The sequence below is a fragment of the Camelus dromedarius genome, chromosome X, assembly GCF_036321535.1.
Source record: "Camelus dromedarius isolate mCamDro1 chromosome X, mCamDro1.pat, whole genome shotgun sequence".
Lineage (NCBI taxonomy): Eukaryota > Metazoa > Chordata > Mammalia > Artiodactyla > Camelidae > Camelus > Camelus dromedarius.
Genome location: NC_087472.1, coordinates 72,856,268 through 72,878,522, shown reverse-complemented (window position 1 = coordinate 72,878,522; position 22,255 = coordinate 72,856,268). Strand labels below are relative to the sequence as shown.

Below are 22,255 nucleotides of genomic sequence, written 5' to 3'. Positions count from 1 at the left end.
TCTGCCTTCACAAAAAAGAAGTCTAGTGGGAGAGACAGATATAGAAAAAATAATCACAAATGCACAGCCTACCCAATTAAAAATTGTGGTTATTGCTACTAAGGAAAATTGTTCTGCCAAATGTGTAAGGGGGAAGAGGGACACAGCTAGAATTCTTGTACATTGGCTTGCAAAGCATTGTCCTGAGCAGGTGGTAAGTCCTAGTTGAGTAGATAAGGCTAGGGAAAAATGTATGAGCCATTTAAGGTCTTTCTTACAGGCCACACTAAGAAGTTTTGGCTTAGATAAAAGGACAATGAGACACCTTTGAGAAATTTATGATTTTGGAATGATCAATCCTAGCTGTAGTGCATAAGAGCAAACATGGAGACAGAGAGACCCAATTAGGAAGTTATTTTGATAATCTAGGTAAGAAATGATGTGAGTGGTTCCTATTACTAGTGTTACATATACATGCTACTTGACTATCATGCCTTTAAGCTGATGTGATTCAGGCAGGTGAAGGTTATAAGATGCTGATTCACAAACAATTCATCCTGTTTATTTTATTCTAATTATAGAAATAATACAATTTTGTTATAGAAAATTTGGAAAACAGAGATGTATGAAAAAGGAAACAAACTTCCCACAATCTTTCAACCACCTAGAACTTTAATTCTATGTCCAACTCAAATATTTTTCTAATATAAAAGTAATACAAGCTCATTATAGAAAAAATAAAATTGTCTTATAATTCTACTGCTATCCTTTTTTAATACCAAAATGTGTTTGTTTATGCAGTAAATGTTTCATGTATGTCAAACAAAAATGATAGTGTAAGTGTGCTTCTGTGTCCTGATTTTATACTTAACATTATTACATAAATATTTTCCATGGTCACTGAGAATTTTTGAAAAACCTTTTCAAATAACTGTAACCATATAGATATACTCTAATTTAGCTACCCAATATCTTATTGTGAATATTTAAATTCTTTCCAAATTTTCATTGTTATATTTAAATCTGGGATGAGCTTCCTTTGTCCCCATCTCTGCTTTTCTGGTGATAGAGATATTTATACCCATCCTTGCCCTTGCTTATCTGGTAAACAGTATGGAAAAGCACGTTGGTCTCTGTGATATAGCATCCCTAGCCAGGAAATCCTGATCATTTTGCTCTAACAAACCAAGAAAACAAGTTGTTGTGGATAACAAAACCATATTATATAAGGGATCAATTAAGCAATCAGGAATGTTTATGGGAGGGAAAAGAAGGTGAGACATTTGATGGACCATGACATTGAAGAAGGAGTAGCCTTGCTCTATGTTTTACTAGAGGTCAGTCCCAGGAAAAATAGATAGAAATCTCAAAAGGCATATTTCAGTTTAACATAATAATAGCAAAAATTTATACAGTGCATAGTCTGTGCCAAGTACTGTTCTAAGCGTGTTACATGTACATGTATTAAGTTACATAATCTCAGTATCCTATGAGGTATGTACTATTATTATTCTTATTTTACAGATGAGGACACTAAGGCTCAGATACATTAAATAATTTGTTCAGGGTCACCCAGCTAGTAAGTGGTGAAGTCAGTATTCACACCCAGACATTGTGGCTCTAAATTATTCCATTCTACCAACTTTTATTGTGTACTTATAATATAACAAACACTTTGCTAAAAGCTGAAAATACAAAGATGACTGAACTACTGATGAATGAGCTCCTAACCTCAAGGAACAGACAGTCAAACAGATGAAACTGCCTTATAAAAAGATAGGTGTACTATAATGTGGTGATCCCTATGAAAGAATTATGTCAGCATTGTATAAGGGCTGGAAGAAGCCCCTGCAGGCCAAACAGGAGGTTCAAGGAAGACTTCCTATAGCAGTGTGTTCTGAAAGAGTATAAGGCTTCATCCAGCCTCAGTGGAAAATTTCCATGCTCTGTTAGCAATTTTGCCATGGGCACAAGAGGAAGAAGCAGGTTTGCTATGTACTTATTGACTTGGTGCTGGAGAGGGTGTGGAGAAAAGGGAACCCTCCTACACTGCTGGTGGGAATGTAAAATGGTACAACCGCTATGGTGAACAGTATGGAGATTCCTTAAAAAACTAAAACTGGAGTTTCCATATGATCCAACAATCCCACTCCTGGGCATATGTCCAGAGAAAATTCTAAATTGAAAAGATAAATGCACTCCAATGTTCATAGCAGCACTATTTACAATAGCCAAGATATGGAAGTAACCTAAATGTCCATCAACAGATGAATGGATAAAGAAAATGTAATACACACACACACACACACAATGGAATACTACATAGTCATAAAAATAATTAAATAATGCCACTTGCAGCAACATGGATGGACCTAGAGATTATCATACTTAGTGAAGTAAGTCAGACAGAGAAAGACAAATACTATATGATGTCATTTATATGTGGAACCTAAAATATGATACAAATGAACTTATTTACAAAACAGAAACAGACTCACAGACATAGAAAACAAACTTATGGTTAACAAAGGGGAAAAGAGGTGGAGAAGGGATAAATTAGGAGTTTGGGATTTGCAGATAAAAACTACTATACGTAAAATAGATAAACAACGATGTCCCACTATGTAGCACAGGGAACTATATTCAATATCCTATAATAAACCATAATGTAAAAGATATGAAAAAGAATATATATATATATACAACTTAATCATTTTGCTGTACACCAGAAACAACATTATAAATCAGTTCAACTTCAATTAAAAAACAAACATTTATTGATTTGAGGGTTAGACCCTCCTCTAAATCAAGGTGTCTAATACAGGAACTCCTGAATTGGGAAGATAATTGGATTGAATTATGGTTTGCTAAAGTTCAGTTATTTATATTTCACCTTCGTGATTTAGATCATATCTATCACCTATACCATTATTTACTTAATATACTTCCTTAAATAAACTATCTTATTTTACTAAAAAAATTAATCAAAAATAGCACTACCAGAAATAGAAGTCAGTTTAAGTCCCCATAAAGAGAAGGCAACCATAAAAATAAATGCATACTATTAGAAAATATTTGACTCTGTACTTTCTAAGATAATCCTTCATACTATTTATTGTTGGTATGTCTACCACACGTTGAAAAACACTAAATGAAATGACCTCTTCAGGCCCTTCCTATAGCAACATTCTGTGCTTGGGTGAACGACTCTTGCCTCCAGTGTGTGCCTAGAATGTTTTATTTTCAGCATGTTTGTGTATATTTTTCCACCTGTTGTTCAGATAGTCCTGATTATTTTAGCTGTGTGTTTACACCATGTAAACAGGTATAGTTGCCTACATCCCCATGACATTCTGATTAGATTTTCTTCACAGATAAAATTATTTATCTCATCTTAGGAAATAAATTACCACTGCTAATCTGCCTGCCTTACTCTTTTAAATTCACTACTAGCCTGATTTGAAAAGGTAATGTCCTGTCGTGGCTTCATGGTAGGCTGCTACAACTATATTTGTGATATTGACTTGAGACAAAAGAGCTACCACAATACATGGTCACTTGGACAAACAAAGAGCAGAGAAAGGAAATAATAAATGTGCAGTACTTCAATAGTTATGTTAGTGGATAGGTCTTAAGAAAGCACCTAAGACATAGTCCTCTCCTTTCTTCTCTCCCTTTAACTTTCTCAGGGAAGTGTTAAGACTACAATAAGCAGAAGGATGAAAGCCATTCTCCCATTGGTTTGGGGGACAGTAGAAGATGGTCACAACTCCTCTGATAGGGAAGTAAGAGCTACTTGTGGTAATGCAAGGATGATAATCATAAGCTTGCCTTTGAGGGACTTGCAGGGCCCTGGTGCCTCTCTGATTCCAGCTCAGTGATTAAGAAGCTCCTGTTCTATTTATATATTTCCTTTGACAATCTTATATATGTATTTGTTTAATATGAAAACAAAAATGCAAGTGTTCTTCTATACGCAATAAGATCCTTCTTAGCCTCAGGAATATACATTGTTGGCACCAGGCCAAGGATGTTATTCCTTTCCTGCAGATGAGGCTGAAACTCCCAGTTTTTCTGCTTTGGCTTGGTTGCTAATTATAAAGTCTCTTCCCTCCTCCAATTTATAGGTGTGGTAGCATCTAGGTGTCTAAATGCCATGAAAAATCCATGCATACCCAACCCCATAGCCCCAACACACACAATCACACACACACACACACACACACACACACACTCCTAGTCAAGGTCTGCTCATAAAGTTAGCAGCCTGAAGCACAACTCAACTTGTGGGAGTTAGCAGGCCTGCTAGAGCTTGCAGAAGATGGTTCTCTTCCAAGAGAATTTCAAACCCTGGTCATCTCCTTCCTGGCCCATTGGCCATTCCTAAGCTGAATTTAGTCATGTCTCTGAATGTCTCAAGCAAGCTGTTTAGTTATTAGTTGTTATAAGTTATTAATACATACAAGGATGGAAATTATGGGAAACATGGAAGCATGTTCCTAATATCTATGTTCAGAAAGAGACTCAATCTAAAGCTAGTAGATTTAGGAGCTGCCACTACTAAGAATAATAGTTATCCTCTATTGAGTGCTTTCTTTGTATCAGGTACTGTGCTTTGTAGCTATAAATTCATCAGGAGCAAATCCAGATTTTGTAGGGCCTGAAGCTTATACAATTTTGGGGACCCTCTTTAAGAAGAGCACACTGTTTGATGTTTTCCAGGATCTTGGAAAGAGCCCATTCAAATGAGGGGCCCTGAAGCTCAAGCTTCATTAATTACACTGTAAAGCCACCTCTGTATCTTTTTTAATCATTTGACAATTCTGAGAAGTAAAGACTAGCAGTATACCTTTAAAAAGAAAGGTAAAGAAACTGACTTTTAGAGAAGTGAGGTCACTTGCCCAAGAATGTACAGTTTGTACATTGCTTTTCTCCCACAGTATCCTTCCAGGCTTTCTCTTTTCAGCTAACTAGATTTCTTCCTCTAAAGTGTCTTTATCCTTTGCTGACAGTAACCTTAGCACTGTCTTCTGGCATGTGTGAGGAACTTAACACTGGCTCAACATTAGCAGAGGGCCAAAAGGTCTCCTTCTAGCTGAGCTTGCAGGGGAATATGCCCTCTGGGGAACTGTAGAGCAAGAAGAAAGTGGGTGAGGGGGGTAATTTTTTTCCTATTAGAACTGAGCTATACACTAGTTTCAACTACACTTTTGTTGTTCCATGAATCACAGTGACTTAAGAATGCAGGCTTTTCTGTTTATATACAACTTGACTTCCCTTCTCTCCCAGACCAGCTCTACCCTGCTGGGGCCCTAACTCCCTTTGCTCTCCCCCCCCCTTCCTCACTTCACCCTATACTGCCCCACCTTCCTCTCAGCCCCAGCTCCCCAAGCCTTCTTTTTTGCTGTTGTTATTCTTCTGGGAGCAGAGAGGGTGGAGTCCTCTTACTAAGGCTTTTCCTCCCTTCCCTCCAGCCCTCAGACTGAGCTCCACCCTAGTAGTTTGTCAGCTGGCTTTCAAGAAAAAAAAAAAAAAGGAAGAGACGCAGGAGGATGAAGAGGAGGAAAAGGGAAGGAAAAACAGCATATCTTGGGCCCTGACACATGGGGTATCTGCATATTTCTTAGCTGTTCATTGGTTCCATGCAAGTCAACTCATATTCCTCATCTGACTCTGGCTATATAGAGAAAAGCTCAGGCTGCTACTTCAAGCAGGTAGTCTCCCTAACCTTTAGGGTGCGATGGGAAGAGTTGAAGATATTGCAGGTCACTATTTGGTTTATTTCATAAGGCAGCTAATACAAAGGAGAGTCTATTCTGCTTCCTAGTAGGAGAGGGAAAATGATCACAATTTCTAGTTCTCCGTTCCTGCTTCCTCCCCTACACCCTTTCCTGTGACTTACATGGCCACTTGCTGATTACTGATGCGACAAGAGGCAAAGAACATAAAGGAAAAGTTCTGGCTTTGCCATTAGCTCTGGTCATGGGGTACATAGTTCCCTTTGAACCATCGCTGAGTCCTAATTTGAGCAAAAGCCAGTTCTAAAAAGACTAAAGGGAAATGTGGACTAATTAGTACTGTGCATGGTGAACTAAGGGCTCCTTCACTGAAGTCTCTTGGAAAAGATAGATGTTCTCATTTCTCCCCATCACACCTAGCATAGTTCTTGATATACCATAAGTGCTCAATACATTTTATTGGCTAAATGGTTGGAAGAACGGACAGGGAAGAATCTTGGGTTCATTTTCTTCAAGTCTCAATCATTTACTTTATGTTTTTCAAAAATTGAATTTGCTATCTGAGGTCTTAGTTTTCCCCACAAATAAAGTTGAGGCAGTATTGCTACAAAAACAAACAAAAAACTAGGAAGTAAAATAAATTAGTTAAGAAAGACTTTTAATAAGAATGTAAAGCATTTAGCCATCTGCAGATGGATAAGTCTTGAGAAGCTTTTCCAGACTAAACAAGGAACTCATTTCCTAATGAGTTAGGCACCCTGAGGCACACTTAGCCTTGACAGAGAATCCTAGTGGCCACTCTTTTCAAAATTTAACTTCAATTATATGGTCATTTTCATCTGCCCATCACAAAAAAGATGCATTCATTTTTTTAAACATTTTTATTGAGTTATAGTCACATTCTTGATATAAACATTTCAATGTCCTTTCATGCCCTTGAATCTAAGAGAAAACTTTCCAATGTTGCTGAAATCAGTGTTGGCTGGAGTTAAGTAGATGTTAAGTAGAACTCCCCAAATTTTATACATTAAAATACTCAGGCTCCATAGGATAAAGTGATTCATTTTTAAAGAATGTGTACATTTGTCTATATGGTTCTATGTCAATACATCTTACCTTGTAAGCTGGGAAGACGGTCGAAAAATATGGTATAGTGAGATAAGGAGACCATCATGAAACCTCTGCTACAGGGGTATTCTTTCATTTAACAAATACGTATGCATGTTACTTAGTCTCTGTCCCTTAGTTTCCATATCTTGGAAATGAGAATATTAATAATACCTACCCATAAGGTTGTCAGAGGCGTCAATGAGTATATATCTAAATTTACATATTTATATAATTTATATATATTCAATAAGTTTATATATGTATATATGGCTTAGAACAGTTTGCCACATAGTTAATGCTGAATAACTATTATTATTGTTGATAGTAATACCTAGCACCCGGGTTACAGAGATGATAACACCTGGTGCTTAACTTCAGGGACTTTATAGTCTAATAGGGGGAGGCAATTATATCAACAGATATGTGCCCCAGTGTTAGAGAAGGGCACAGAGGAACCAATGGCCAGTTCTGCCTGAAGAATTAAGTAAGGAGGGGAAATGACCTTGAATTAGTCATTTCAATGAGGTGGACAGAGAGCTTAGGCCATTTCAGACAGAGAAAAAAAGGTGAGCCAAAGCCTGGAGGATGGAACTAGCCTGGCATTCTCAGGGATTTGTAATACTGGTAAGGCCCAGGAAATCAGCAAAAGCTTTGCTGATTGAGAGGTAGGCAAGGTCCAGATCACAGTAGGCTTAAGGTTGAGTTCCAGAGTGCTGCCTTGGATGTTGGGGTACATGGTGATGCCATTCAGGTAGCTGGTGAACTACAAGAGGAATAACAGAGATTGGGTGGAGTAAGAGAAGATGAGATGATTAGAAGACATTCTGGCAGAAAGATCAAGCAAGTGGGCATATATGTGTTGGGAAGTACTGGGCTCTGAACCTCAGTTTCCTTATTCTAAAAAAAAAAAAAGGGCTTATAGAGTATAATAGCACCTACTTTCCAAAGTTGTTATCAGGAATAAATGAAAAATGATAAATGTAAAAACATCTGGCCAAGTGATTTGCCTATATTAGGTGCTGAATACACAGTAGATATTATTATTTCTCCTGTCTCTCTGCTCCCTCCCTCTGTTTTGTTTCTTTTCTCTTCTTTCTTACCCTTTAAAAGAATTGTGGTAGCAAAGAGGCACTGAAAAGGGCCTGTGGTTGCCTGTGACTTCCTGGCCTTCTATTAAAATGAGTTAGAGAGGGACATTCAGGCAAGGGCAAAGAAATCCTGAAAATGTGGTTTGTTATGCTATGGATTCAGCTCTGCAGGGATCTTCCACAATGCCTGGTAGAGAGGCCATCTCAGGGAGTTGAGGACTCTATTCTTAGAGGTCTGGTTTCTGAGAGACTAAAAAGAACCTTTCTGTATTCACAATTCTTTCAACTCCCCCTTCTTCCCCGCCCACCCTTTCACCCTTACCTCCTCAGCTTATCTCTTGCTAGAAAATCCCTCAGCTCCATTCTCCTTTGCTTTTAGTCCCCTCCCTGAGAAGATACTGTGACCTCGCTGTCCTTGCTAGTGTCACACTGTTACCATGGAGAGCTAGGAGGGTAAACATCTCTTCCAGTTGCCAGCTTTCTTGCTTTTCCCTTTCCCTATTCCTCCTTTCCTAGACAACCCCCACCCCCCAATTCACACATCCCTTTCACCTCCCTCGGTGAGTTAGCTTAACTCGCGAATGGAATGGATAGGCGACCAAACGTTGTGCTTGTAAGCCTCTTTTCCGGGACGAATAAGGAACTGAAATTGATTCGAGTTATACCTGCTGCTGCTGCTGCTAGAGACTGAGGGACTGCCGCCAGGGGCAAGACCAGAGTTCTCGGCCCTGCGCCCCGCCCCACCCCCTCCTTTCTGGCTCCCTGGTCTCAGCCCCACCCTTCAACCTCCTCCCACTTTGTACTCTCCTCTAACGGCCGCTTGTCCCTTTTAAGGAACTCCGCCCTCAAGATAGTCACACCTCTTCTCTGGGTCTAGCCGGGCAGGAGACAGTCACCCCACCCACTCGGGTTGCCCAGCTAGCAGTGTCGGTGCTGACCCTCATGAACGCGTGGTCCCCAGTGGGACAGTTAAGTGCCTCCGCCCCAAATCTCGGCCCAGAGTACCCGCACGAGTTCTTGTCATTTTTCGCTGAAGCCCTTTTCCTAGGCTGGGGTGCCCCTATATGCGTCCACCAATCGTAGCCATTTGCCCCTCCCTTTTTTTTTTTTTTTTTTTCTTTTAGGAAGGCGCTGGGGTGTGCAGCGGCAAGGCGGCAGTAAAGGGATCCCCCTGTGGTATCTTCTCATGGGTTCCTTTCTTGAAGGAGTCCTTCTCCGCCTCAACTTTGTATTCAAGTAGTGCTTTGGGGTTTGGGTTGGTTTTCTTAGCTCTTATCCTCGGCACTCTCCTCAAGGGTGTGTGGAGTTCAGAGGATGGGTGGAGAGTGGGTTTGGCCGGAACTGAATTGGTGGAGGTGAAAGGGGAACGAAGGATCCTCAGCCTTGGCCACTTGGGCCCAATGAACCCATTTTATTTTTAGCCGAAGAAAAGAGCTGCATTGGCAGCAGGGGGAAGATTCTTTTTAGGAAGTCGGCTTTGCTGTTTCCTCAGTTTGGGGTTGGATGCTTGAGAGCTTTGTTTCCCTTGTTTCGAGAGTAGCCCAGCTGGGTCTGAATAGACTCTCTCTGCTCTGGCCCTCCTCCTCATTTTTCAGCCAGGAGAAAAAGGGGAGGTGGGGGGCCGAGAAAGAGAAGGCGAGAAGGCGAGAGTCTGGCGCGCTGTCAGACAGGGGCGGGTGTGAGCTAAACAGCTGTCTTGCGATCAGCTCAGGAGTATGAGCCTCCTGGAGGACCGCATGAGCTCCGGACACTTCAGGAGTCCCCAGCTAGTGACATGGGCGGTAAGTGACTCCGGGATTAGAACCTACCCACTCCCATCTCCTCCCTCTAGATTCTATCCCCCACCCCCAATTCTTTTCTTTAGGTTTTAGTAGAGGGCGTGTGTGTGTGTGGGGGGGGGGGTTATTGAGGAGCTAAGGGTGTGAACACTATGTGGACTCAAATGAAACTCAAGGGAAAATGACTTTGCTAAAGGGCTGAGCAATGAGGGGTTAGGAAGGGGAAGAGTATTTTGGGGAGCCTCGTAGGAGAAATGAAAGGGGACACGAATAGATGAATTTAATTTAGTCTGCCCTGGTTTGGCGTTCTCATTTCTCCTTAAGCGGTTAGGTTTGTCTTTCACTTAGCCCCACACAGCCAAAGTTGCTGCCAAAGAGAACGGGAATCTGAAGGCCAACGTTCCCAGGTAGCCCCCTCTAAATAGTAGCGGGTATCTAGAGATGTGTCTGAAAAGAAGGAGAAGGGAGCAGGGGTTAAGGTTTGAGCCGAGGCTTTTGAACAGCGAGGCCCTGGAGGCAGCTGCGGGGGAGGAGCTGCTTTGGGCGTGCCGGCTCTTTAAGGAGAGGTTGGGCTTCGTTGGAGGAGGAAGCCTAGGCCCTTCCCTGGCTCTTTAAGACGTGGCCAGGGCGGTTGGTTTGTCTGTGTAGGTGGAAGATTGGGCCGATTTGCTGGGATTGCTGGAGAGTATCGATTTGCAGTGGTCACTTAGAAGAGCTACCTTTTTGTGGGCTCTTTATTTTTAACCCTAAGAATTTGGGGGAAAGTAACACAAAATAAATAAAATTTATTCTTTGGAAAAATTAAGTCCAAGCAGATGGTCAAAGAAATGATCCTTTATTTCCTTTTCTACTGTCTACATTGTAAAGAAAAGCGTTTATTAAGCAGCAGTCTGATATCACTCAGTGTGATAATATCTGGGCAAAGAGAATAAGTTTGGATTTGAAACTGATGGAGACTATGATGGTCAGACAGCTCTCCTTTGAAATCCTAATACCACCACTTACTAGCTGTTTGACCCTAAGCATTGCTAGAGAATGTAGATTAATAATCTTATCTCAAAAGATATTTGGGTAGATTAAATACCTCAGTGTATGTGACAGAGGCTGCCACTCCATATATATCTTATTTTTCCTAGTCTGTTTGAGACTCTTTCTCTGGAGCACTGTTGATAGAATTAGTGCTTTGCTGTCCTTAAAACATCTTCCAGGGGGTGAAAGGAGACCTCAGAAGATTTAATTAGCTTGCCCAAAGGCTGAGGCTAGAACATAGGTTTTATTTGCTTCTTTTTTTAACTTTAAATTTTTTTAATTGAGTTATACTTAGTTTACAATGTTGTGTCAATTTCTGGTGTACAGCACAATTCTTCAGTCATACATGAATATACATATATTCATTTTCATATTCTTTTTCACTGTGAGCTACCACAAGATATTGAATATATTTCCCTGTGCTATACAGTATAAACTTGTTTATCTATTTTATATATACCAGTCAGTATCTGAAAATCTCAAGCTCCCAGTTTATCCCTTTATTTGCTACTTCTTTAACATTCTTCCCACTGGACTTTGGCATCTCTGAAAGAAAAAGCCACTAGCCTGCCTTTCCCCTCATTCTTTGGGCAACTTAACTAGGATGATATAACCAATTGGACCTTTGGACAACAGAAACCAGGGACTAACAGATGACCTTATCCCATTCTTCAGAATTTAGAGGAGGACTCTTATATTTGAGTGCTGTTCATCTTTGGTGACTGTTGGGAACACAAAAAAATGGGCTGGGAACAGTGTCTTCAGGTTACCTTGGAGGGCATACAAGCAAAAACTTAGGAAGGGCATAAATTTAAACTCAAAAGTGAAAGTGTCTGGTGCATCTAGTGCATGTTCAAGCCCAAACTAGTTAATGGGTCCAGTTTTAGAGCTCTGGGGAGCTCTAGGTACCTCTTGTTAAGGCTTTCAGGATACACTGGAAAGAAAATTGGGGAAAAAACATGAACTAGATCACCACCACCACTTCTTCAGCCCCTCAACCCCTATCATCCTAGTATATGCATTTTTGAGATGGAGCCCTCAGTAGTTCAGTTAATTGAATTCCAAGTCACCACGTTAGTTATCTTTCATTTCTCTAGATTGTGTGTGTGTGATGGTAAGGGAGATCAACCATTTATCTTTTCTCCTTCTGACAGGGACATTATTATTATTTGACACATTTATATATTCATCCTTACCTTGAGTCAGTTGTAGTTTATTATCTCACTTAAATTGATGAATAATGAGACAATTGCTTTTGGATATGTAATTCATTTAGTAAATATCTGTTGGCATACTATGTGTCAAATGCTGATAAAATTACTAAAACCTCAGTTTCTCTTCCTTCCATCTTAAATGTCTTCTATTTGCCGCCCCTCCCATTTAAACCTAAATCTTACTTCAAGTCCTATTTTGGTCTTTAGCCCCCACATCAAGCCTTCCTTATCTCCTCAGCTATATCTTAGAAATTGTACATCACTGTCTGCTCTGCTCAGTGAATACTTATTGTAAATGAACTACCTTGTAATGTACTTGTTTTCATGATTTTTTTCCTTAAAACAGTATTAGTAAAATTAATTCTTTCCATTATTAATCCCAAATCAAATGCCATTTCTATGAAAACTTGCCTGATCCTTGCATATAGAAATAAACTCTTTTGAGTTTTTGTATCACTTTACCTGCATTATCTGGAATCTACATAACTCTCTTCCCTGTATTATGGTCATTAGTGTATATATCTAAGCCCTTACCCCCTTTTCAGACAGAGAAGTGCTTGAGGACATGTACTATGATTGCTTCTTCAGAGTATTTAGCCATGTAAACACTAGGTACATATTTTATAGATGATCTTCTAAGATTTAGTTCCAAAATGTCATGATTTTGTCAGTGATGAAAAACTTGATGGGGATAATTGACCTAGATGATCATCCAGTACAGCTGCCATCTCATTACTAAGGAGAGTGTGAATGAATAACATTGTCGTATCAGGCTGATTAGTTTACCCAAAAATGATGTAAAACTTTGTTTGATGTACTTTCTGATTCTCATATAATAATGTGTTCAATTCAGGTTGTATACCTGAAGTTAGGTTTCTGATACATATTATATTATATTATATTATATTATATTATATTATATTATATTATATTATATTATATTATATTATTATTGTATTATTCCCAACCAATTTAGCCTCAGTTTCCTCACCTATAAAATAGTATGGTAATTAACATTGGACCTAGTGCCTGACTTCTAATACATATTTCTTTTTTTAAAAATTGAAGTATAGTCAATTTACAATATTGTGTTAATTTCTGGTATACAGCATAATGATTCATTTATACACATATATATTCCTTTTCATATTCTTTTTAATTTTAGGTTACTATAAGATATTGAATATAATTCCCTGTGCTATAGAGTAGGACCTTGTTGTTCATCTATTCTTATATATAGTAGTTACTATCTGCAAATCTCAAACTCCTAATTTATCCCTCCCCACCCACTTTCCGCCCGTAACCATAAGTTTGTTTTCTATTCTATGAGTCTACCTCTGTTTTGTACATAAGTTAATTTGTGTCCTTTTTTAATATATTCTACATATAAGTGACATCATATAGTATTTTTCTTTCTCTTTCTGGCTTATTTCACTTAGTATGACAATCTCCAGGTCCATCCGTGTTGCTGAAGATGGAATTATTTTATTATTTTTTATGTCTGAGTACTATTCCATTCTCTGTGTGTGTGTGTGTGTGTGTGTGTGTGTGTGTGTGTACATATATTTATGTAAAACACAACTTTTTTATCCAGTCATCTGTTGATGGACATTCAGGTTGCTTCCATGTCTTGGCTATTGTAAATAGTGCTGCTATGAACATTGGGGTGCATGTATCTTTTTGAATTAGAGTTTTCTCTGGATATATGCCCAGGAGTGGGATGGCTGGATCATAGGGTAAGCCTATTTTCAGTTTTTTTAAGGAACTTCCATACTGTTTTTCATAATGTCTGTACCAAACTACATTCCCACCAGCAGTGTAGGAGGGTTCCCTTTTCTCCACAGCCTCTCCAGCATTTGTCATTTGTGGACTTTTTAATGATGGTCATTCTGACTGGTGTGAGGTGATACCTCACTGTAGTTTCACTTTGCATTTCTCTGATAATTAGAGATATTAAGAATTTTTTCATGAGCCTATTGGCCATTTGTGTGTCTTCATTGGGGAAATGTTTGTTTATGATTTGTTTTGGATGAGGTTATTTGTTTTTTGGATTGGCTTGTTTTTGTGTTATTGAGTTGTATGAGCTGTTTGTATATTCTGGAAATTAAGCCCTTGTCAATCACATCATTTGCAAATATTTTCTCCCAGTCTGTAGGTTTTCTTTTCATTTTATTTATGGTTTCCTTTTACTGTTTAATTAGATCTTTTTTGTTCATTTTTGCTTTCATTCTGTCACCTCGGTAGACTGTCCTAGGGGAGCATTGCTACAATTTATATCAGAAAACGTTTTGCCTATGCTCTCTTCTAGATTTATGGTGTCTTGTCTTATGCTTAAGTCTTTAAGCCATTTTGAGTTTATTTTTGTGTATGGTGTGAGGGAGTGTTCTAATTTCATTGATTTATATGCAGCTGTCCAGCTTTCCCAACACCACTTGCTGAAGAGAATGTCTTTTCTCCATTGTATAGTCTTACCTCTTTTGTTGAAGATTAATTGACCATAGGTGTGTGGATTTATTTCTGGGTTCTCTATTCTGTTCCATCAACCCATATGTCTGTTTTTGTGCCAATACCACATTTTTTTGATTACTGTAGCTTTGTAGTATTGTCTGATGTCTGGGAGGGTTATTTTTCCAGCTTTGTTCTTTTTCTTCAGTATTATATTGGCAATTCTGAGTCTTTTGTGATTTCATAGAAATTTTAGGATTATTTGTTCTAGTTCTGTGAAAAATGTCCTGGGTAACTTGATAGAAACCACAAACCACAAACCAGAAATCTTTAGATTGCTTTGAGTAGTATGACTATTTTAACACTATTAATTCTTTCAATCCAAGAATATGGGATACCTTTCCATTTTTTAAAATCATCTTTAATTTTCTTAATCCATGCTTTATAGTTTTCTGCATATAAATTCTTCACCTCCTTGGTCAAGTTTATTCTTAATATTTTTTGTGTGATTTTAAAAAGAATTTTTTAAATTTTCTTTTCTGCTATTTTATTGTTAGTGTAAAGAAATTCAACAGATTTCTGTGTAATACATACTTCTTAAGTGGAGGGTGTCATTTTTGTTACTTTGAGTAATTTATTTTATTTAAATGTTGCTTGGTTTTCAGAGAAAAGGAAGGTGAGACAGGAAGCTGGATTTAAATGTCTGTAACAAGCTAGGTGCTTTGTATAATAAATTAAATATATTATCTGTGTACTTAGACAAAATAGATGTAATCTGGGCAAACCAAACTCTGGGTTATTAAGCACTGTATATTAAGGAGTTATAACCTAACTCTAAAGCCAAATCCAGGTATTTGATACTAATCCAGATATCAAATCAGTATCATTTTGGTATTTTATTGTAACCTCAAACTCATCATTTCTAAGATATAAGTCATCATCACCCCTAGATTCTTCCCTCACTCCTCAATGCAGACTTCTTCTTTTCACTTCCCTGGTCCTGCAACTTACCATCATCATAACCTTGGTGGTTGTTAACACTCTGCACTTGATTGCTCATCTGTGCATTGAGGACAATACTAGAAACTACCTCATAAGGTTGCAGTAAGGAATAAATGTGTTAATTTTGTAAAGCATGTAGAAGAATGAATGACAGTGTAGTAAGCAGTGGGGAAGCATGGTCTTTGTGGTTCCCACATTCCATGCTCAAAATGCTCACATCAACATTTTCCTCTTCCTCTTCCTCAGTTTTCTTGCCTACTAGATTGCCACAGGCTATTGGTTTTTTTCCCTTTGTATCTGGCATCAGTTCCTTTCTTTTTATTCTAACTGCCAACAACTTAATTTCGTCCAGAGGTACAATGAAAGAACCTACAGAACTAGTATTTTGTTTGCCCTAAATTGTTAAAACTTTAATTTAAAAAAGTACTTTAAATTGATAATGCATTCCACATCTCTCAAAATTCAAAATATATAAAAGGATATACAGTAAATAGTCTCCCTCCTAGTCCTATCCCCTAGTTGCCTCACTAAAGGCAACTAAAGTTATCTGTTTATTGGAAATCCTTTCACAGACATTTATTTTATGCATATCAAGCATGTGAGTATATATGTATTTTTTTCTTCCCCTTCTCTTTTATACAGTTAGCAACACACTCTGCATATTATTCTATATCTTGTTTTGTCTACTCAAAAGTATACTTTGGATTCCATATCTATATGTAAAGAAATACTTCATTCTTTTGTGAAACTACATAGTTTTTCACTATATGGATGAGTCACAATTTATTTAAACAGTCTTCTATTGAATGGCATTTAAGATATTTCCAAACTTTTTCACTGTTGTTTGTAATAGCAATTAAAAAAACTTTGTAAGTATGCGTATTAGTCTGCTAGAGTTGCCTTAACAAAGCACCATATAGACTGGATGGCTTTTAGAAATTTACTTCTCACACTTCTGGAGGCTGGAAGTTTGAGATCGGGTACCAGCATGATCAGATTCTGATGAGAGACATCTTCCTGAATTGCATATGGCTGCCTTCTCCCTGCATGTTCTTATGACCTCGTCTTTGAGCTCCTGGAGAAAGAGAGTGAGATCTCTGGTGTCTCTTTCTATAAGGACACTAATCCCACTGGATGAGGACCCTACCCTTATGACCTCATTTAACCTTAATTACTTCCATTAAAGCCTTGTTTCCAAATACAGTCACACTTGGGGTTAGGTGTTAACATATGAATATGAGGAAGGACACAATTCAGTCTGCAGAAGTATATCAATTTGCCCAGACCCACACTTTTAAAAAATAGTTGATTGCCAGCATTTCAAAACCATATTTTGCTTAAAACTCTAGAATTCCATCTTCTCTTGAATAACCAGAAGATACCAAACCAGTATTCCCTCTTGTCAACAATCACCTAGAGTTGATGAGCTTCTTCCTCCCTCACCTTTTAGACAGGACATGTATTCTCAGTTCACTGTATTCCCCATCTGGCTTAGGTGACCTTAACCTGCCTGGCCTCTTTAGGTACTGAGTTTGTGACACCTATGTAAGCTTTTACCATGATATACATAGAGTATTCCAATAGCTTCTAGACCTACCTTGATTCTTTTTGCCTTCTTTAGTCTGTAGACCACTGCCAGAATATCTTCCCTATAAAACATTTTTAAAATTATGTTATTCTCTTTTATTCCACAGTCATTTACTGGGTGCTTGTATAGTTCCAGGCACTATGCTAGAATTGGAGATTAAAATAATGAACAATTTAGATGAGACCCTTGCCTTCACAGAGTGTATAGTCTTCTCCTCCTCTCATCTGGATTTCATTTCTGTCTCTTCTTGATTAACTCTGGTTCCTCAAGGCCAACCATACCACAGAACATTACTTTGGAATTTTTTCTGACTATTCCACTTTCAGTTATCTTCTCTTCTAATTAGTGCTCATAGTCTCAAATTATAATTAAGCAATGCAACATATATTTTCCTATAATATTTGGTTGTTATTGTTTTATGCATAGTTATATCTTACTACATAGACTTGAAATCTCAGCTCTCTACAAGGCCCAATAAAGTGACAGAAGCATGCCCAATATAAAGGGGACAGACATTGATCAACTGCAACTAACTTTTCTCTTGTTCCAATATAGACTCCGTGCTGTAAGATCTCCCAACTTTTTCAGAAAAGCAAGAAATGTAGGGTTTTTTTTAAGAAATCTGCTTTTGAAAGATTATCAGCTAATTTGATTTTAATTTTTAACATCAGTCTGAGAACTAGGTCAGCATCTGCAATGGGCTGTCAGCTTTCTCTGTCTAACCTACACTGCAAACTCACTGAGGGTAGAGACCAGGTTGGAGCCTGGTACTATCTGCTCCCCTTCTCCATACATATACATAGTATGTACTACACTTTTGGCTACTTAGTAAGTCATCTGTAAAGACTTGATTATTATCAGTAAGTTCCTCTTTAAGTTAAATGTAATCTCCAGTAATAATGTAGCAGTTCTATTTTCTCCTAATACCTAACCTTTGAAGACAATTATCAGGGCAGCCTTCTTTACCCCTACTTCTTTTTTTCCAAATGTAATCATCCAAATCCTTGACCTAACTCCATTTTTTTTCTTTTTAAAAAATTGATTATTTATTTCTCTAGAGTTTCTTTCATTTTTTATGCATTTCTCTTTCATTCCATTTCCCTTGAAATATAAACTCACAAACAAGGTGCAGTATCTTCAGAAAGGTCTTCACAATGCTGGATGTATACTTGACTTTTGATTATTAAGGGCTGATTATCCCAGCTCTTTTGTTTCTTTCTGTACTGTCAATGATTTAGTTCCTTCATCTTCAATTAGAATGGGAATGCGTGATGTGAATCTATTCATTTTCTTGTTTTAAAAACTAGTTCTGATAAATGCACACAATGTAGCTCCTCCATTTTTTGTAGTTAGATCCTAGAATTAATATGTATCACTGAAAATAATAATAATGTGGGTTATTATTATTGGTACCTTTATTTACATGACCTCTGTGTGTCCTACAAATTGAGATGGCCCAGACTCTTGTAGGACTATGTGACTTGGTGCTCCCTAGCCAGGTACTCAGGCAGTGCATGAAAAGGTCATTCAAAACACAAACTGTCCTTATGGTTACCAAGGAAAGGGGGTGAGAAGGGATAAATTTGGGAGTTTGAGATTTACAAATGTTGGCCACTATATATAAAAATAGATTTTTTTTAAATTTCTGCTGCATAGCACAGAGAACTATGTTCAATATCTTGTAATAACCCTTAATGAAAAAGAATATGAAAACTAATATATGTATATATATACATGACTGGGACATTGTGCTGTACTCCAGAAATTGACACATTGTAACTGATGGTATTTTTTAAAATTTTTTATTGATTTATAATCATTTTACAATGTTGTGTCAAATTCCAGTGTAGAGCACAATTTTTCAGTCATACATGAACATATATATATTCATTGTCACATTTTTTTCTCTGTGAGCTACCATAAGATCTTGTGTATATTTCCCTGTGCTGATGGTACTTTAATAATTAAAAAACCCCACAAACTCTCTACCCTTAAGCACTTGTTATGCTAAGCATGAGCACTAACCATTATAATGTTATACATTCTTTTTGGTTGCTGTACCATGATTAATTTGTTGGAGGAGAGTGTTGCATGTAATAATGGTATGAAGTAATGAAGTGGATTGCATAGATTTTGCATACTGTTGCAGAGCAATGAGTTTGTATTGCTGTGGGGTTTTTGTCCTTTTTCTAAGTGAATGCCTTAGTGCCAAGCTCTGTAATGCTAGAGGTTTTGTCTAGTGATTAACATCACAATTAGTGGGAACCCTTTAATATTGTTTTCAAATGTTCAGTAGTAGAGCTTACTTCTAAGGCATAAAAACAGTTACATTATTACTATTATTTGTAACATCATCAAAGTGTACAGTAGTAGCAATTACTTTAAGGAATAAAAGGAGCATTGCTATCAGACGTGATCCATGGATTCAAATCCCAGTAATTTACCAGCTATGTGACCCAGGGATTACTTGATCTCTCTGAGCCTCTATTTCCTTATGTGCCTACTGGAATAGACAGTAGTACCTACCTCACAGAGACTTGCTGTGGATGGGGCTCAATCTTCTTCTGTATCTCCACCTTTATTTTGAACTCAAGTACTCCCTTCCTTAGGAGAAGGACCAGAAAGTCCAGCTTCAGAATACAATGGCTTTTTTTTTTAACATTTTTTAATTGAGTTATAGTCATTTTACAATGTTGTGTCAAATTCCAGTGTAGAGCACAATTTTTCAGTTACACATGAACATACATATATTCATTGTCACATTTTTTTCACCGTGAGCTACCACAAGATCTTGTATATATTTCCCTGTGCTATAAAGTATAATCTTGTTTATCTATTCTGCATATGCCTGTCAGTATCTACAAATTTTGAAATCCCAGTCTGTCCCTTCCCACCCCCCACCCCCTTGGCAAACACAAGTTGGTATTCTATGTCTATGAGTCTGTTTCTGTTTTGTATTTATGTTCTTTTATTTTTTTTAGATTCCACATATGAGCGATCTCATATGGTATTTTTCTTTCTCTTTCTGGCTTACTTCACTTAGAATGACATTCTCCAGGAGTACCCATGTTGCTGCAAATGGCGTTACGTTGTCAGTTTTTATGGCTGAATGGTATTCCATTGTATAAATATACCACTTCTTCTTTATCCAGTCATCTGTTGATGGACATTTAGGCTGTTTCCATGTCTTGGCTATTGTAAATTGTGCTGCTATGAACACTGGGGTGCAGGTGTCATTCTGAAATAGTGTTCCTTCTGGATATATGCCCAGGAGCGGGATTCCTGGGTCATATGGTAAGTCTATTCCTAGTCTTTTGAGGAATCTCCATTACTGTTTTCCACAGTGGCTGCACCAAACTCCATTCCCACCAGCAGTGTAGGAGGGTTCCCTTTTCTCCACGGCCTCTCCAGCATTTGTCATTTGTGGACGTTTGAATGATGGCCATTCTGACTGGTGTGAGGTGATACCTCATTGTAGTTTTTATTTGCATTTCCCTGATAATTAGTGATATTGAGCATTTTTTCTTGTGCCTATTGATCATTTGTATTTCTTCCTTGGAGAATTGCTTGTTTAGGTCTTTTGCTCATTTTTGGATTGGGTTGTTTGTTTTTTCTTATTATGTTGTATGTGCTGCTTATATATTCTGGAGATCAAGTCTTTGTCAGTTTCACCGTTTGCAAAAATTTTCTCCCATTCCATAGGCTGTCATTTTGTTTTATTTATGATTTCCTTTGCTGTTCAGAAGCTTGTAAGTTTCATTAGGTCCCATTTGTTTTTTCTTGCTTTTATTTCTATTGCTTGGGTAGACTGCCCTAGGAGAACATTTTTGAGATGTATGTCAGATAATGTTTTACCTATATTTTCTTCTAGGAGATTTATTGTATCTTGTCTTATGTTTAAGTCTTTGATCCATTTTGAGTTTATTTTTGTGAATGGTGTAAGGGAGTGTTCTAGCTTCATTGATTTACATGTCGCTGTCCAGTTCTCCAAACCCCATTTGCTGAAGAGACTGTCTTTATTCCATTGTATATTCTTGCCTCCTTTGTCGAAGATTAGTTGACTCAAAGTTTGCGGGTTCATTTCTGAGCTCTCTATTCTGTTCCATTGCCTATATGTCTGTTTTTGTACCAATACCATGCTGTCTTGATGACTGTAGCTCTATAGTATTGTGTGAAGTCTGGGAGAGTTATTCCTCCAGCCTCTTTCTTTCTCTTCAGTAATGCTTTGGCAATTCTAGGTCTTTTGTGGTTCCATATAAATTTTATTATCTTTTGTTCTAGTTCTGTGAAATATGTCCTAGGTAATTTGATAGGGATTGCATTAAATCTGTAGATTGCCTTGGGCAGTGTGACCATTTTAACCATATTGATTCTTCCAATCCAAGAGCATGGGATATCTTTCCATTTTTTAAAGTCTTCTTTAATTTCCTTCATCAGTGGTTTATAGTTTTCCATGCATAAGTCTTTCATCTCCTTGGTAAGTTTATTTCTAGTTATTATACTACTTTGGATGCTGTTTTAAAGGGGGTTGTTTCTTTACTTTCTTTTTCTATTGATTCATCATTAGTGTAAAGAAATGCAACTGATTTTTGAACGTTAATCTTGTAACCTGCTACCTTGCTGAATTCTTTGATTAGTTCTGATAGTTTTTGTGTGGACCTTTTAGGGTTTTCTGTATATAGTATCATGTCATCTGCATATAGTGACACTTTTACCTCTTCTTTTCCAATTTGGATCCTTTTTATTTCTCCCTCTTGCCTGATTGCTGTGGCTTGGACTTCCAAGACTATGTTGAATAGGAGTGGTGAGAGTGGGCAGCCTTGTCTTGTCCCAGATTTTGGTGGGAAGCTTTTGAGTTTTTCACTGTTGAGTACTATGCTGGCTGTAGGTTCGTCATATATAGCTTTTATTATGTTGAGATATGTTCCCTCTATACCCACTTTGGTGAGAGTTTTTATCATAAATGGGTGTTGAATTTTATCAAATGTTTTTTCTGCATCTATTGAGATGATAATGTGGTTTTTGTCCTTTCTCTTGTTGATGTGATGTGTTACATTGTTTGATTTGTGTATGTTGAACCACCCCTGTGTCCCTGAGATGAACCCCACTTGGTCATGATGTATAATCTTTTTATGTGTTGTTGGATTCTATTTGCTAATATTTTGGTGAGGATTTTGGCGTCTATGTTCATCAGTGATATTGGCCTGTAATTCTCTTTTTTGGTAGTGTCTTTGCCTGATTTTGGTATCAGGGTGATGGTGGCTTCATAGAATGAGTTTGGGAG

The 22,255-nt window shown here is 37.8% G+C and overlaps 1 protein-coding gene across 6 annotated transcripts in view; it reads left to right on the top strand.

Annotated features, from left to right (window-relative positions):
• KLF8 (KLF transcription factor 8) overlaps window positions 1-22,255 on the top strand; it is a 256,752-nt gene that overhangs the window by 172,019 nt on the left and 62,478 nt on the right. For 5 of the 6 annotated variants that reach the window (XR_010379486.1, XR_010379485.1, XM_064483105.1 and 2 more), the window contains exon 1: window positions 9,055-9,696. The exons of the other annotated variant lie outside the window; for it this stretch is intronic. Coding sequence is in view for 3 of the 5 variants with exons in the window: in XM_064483106.1 (XP_064339176.1) it covers window positions 9,631-9,696 (66 nt within the window). In the remaining 2 variants the exon portion in view is untranslated. Of the gene's footprint in view, window positions 1-9,054; window positions 9,697-22,255 lie in introns of those variants that run through there. 6 annotated transcript variants of the gene reach the window in all.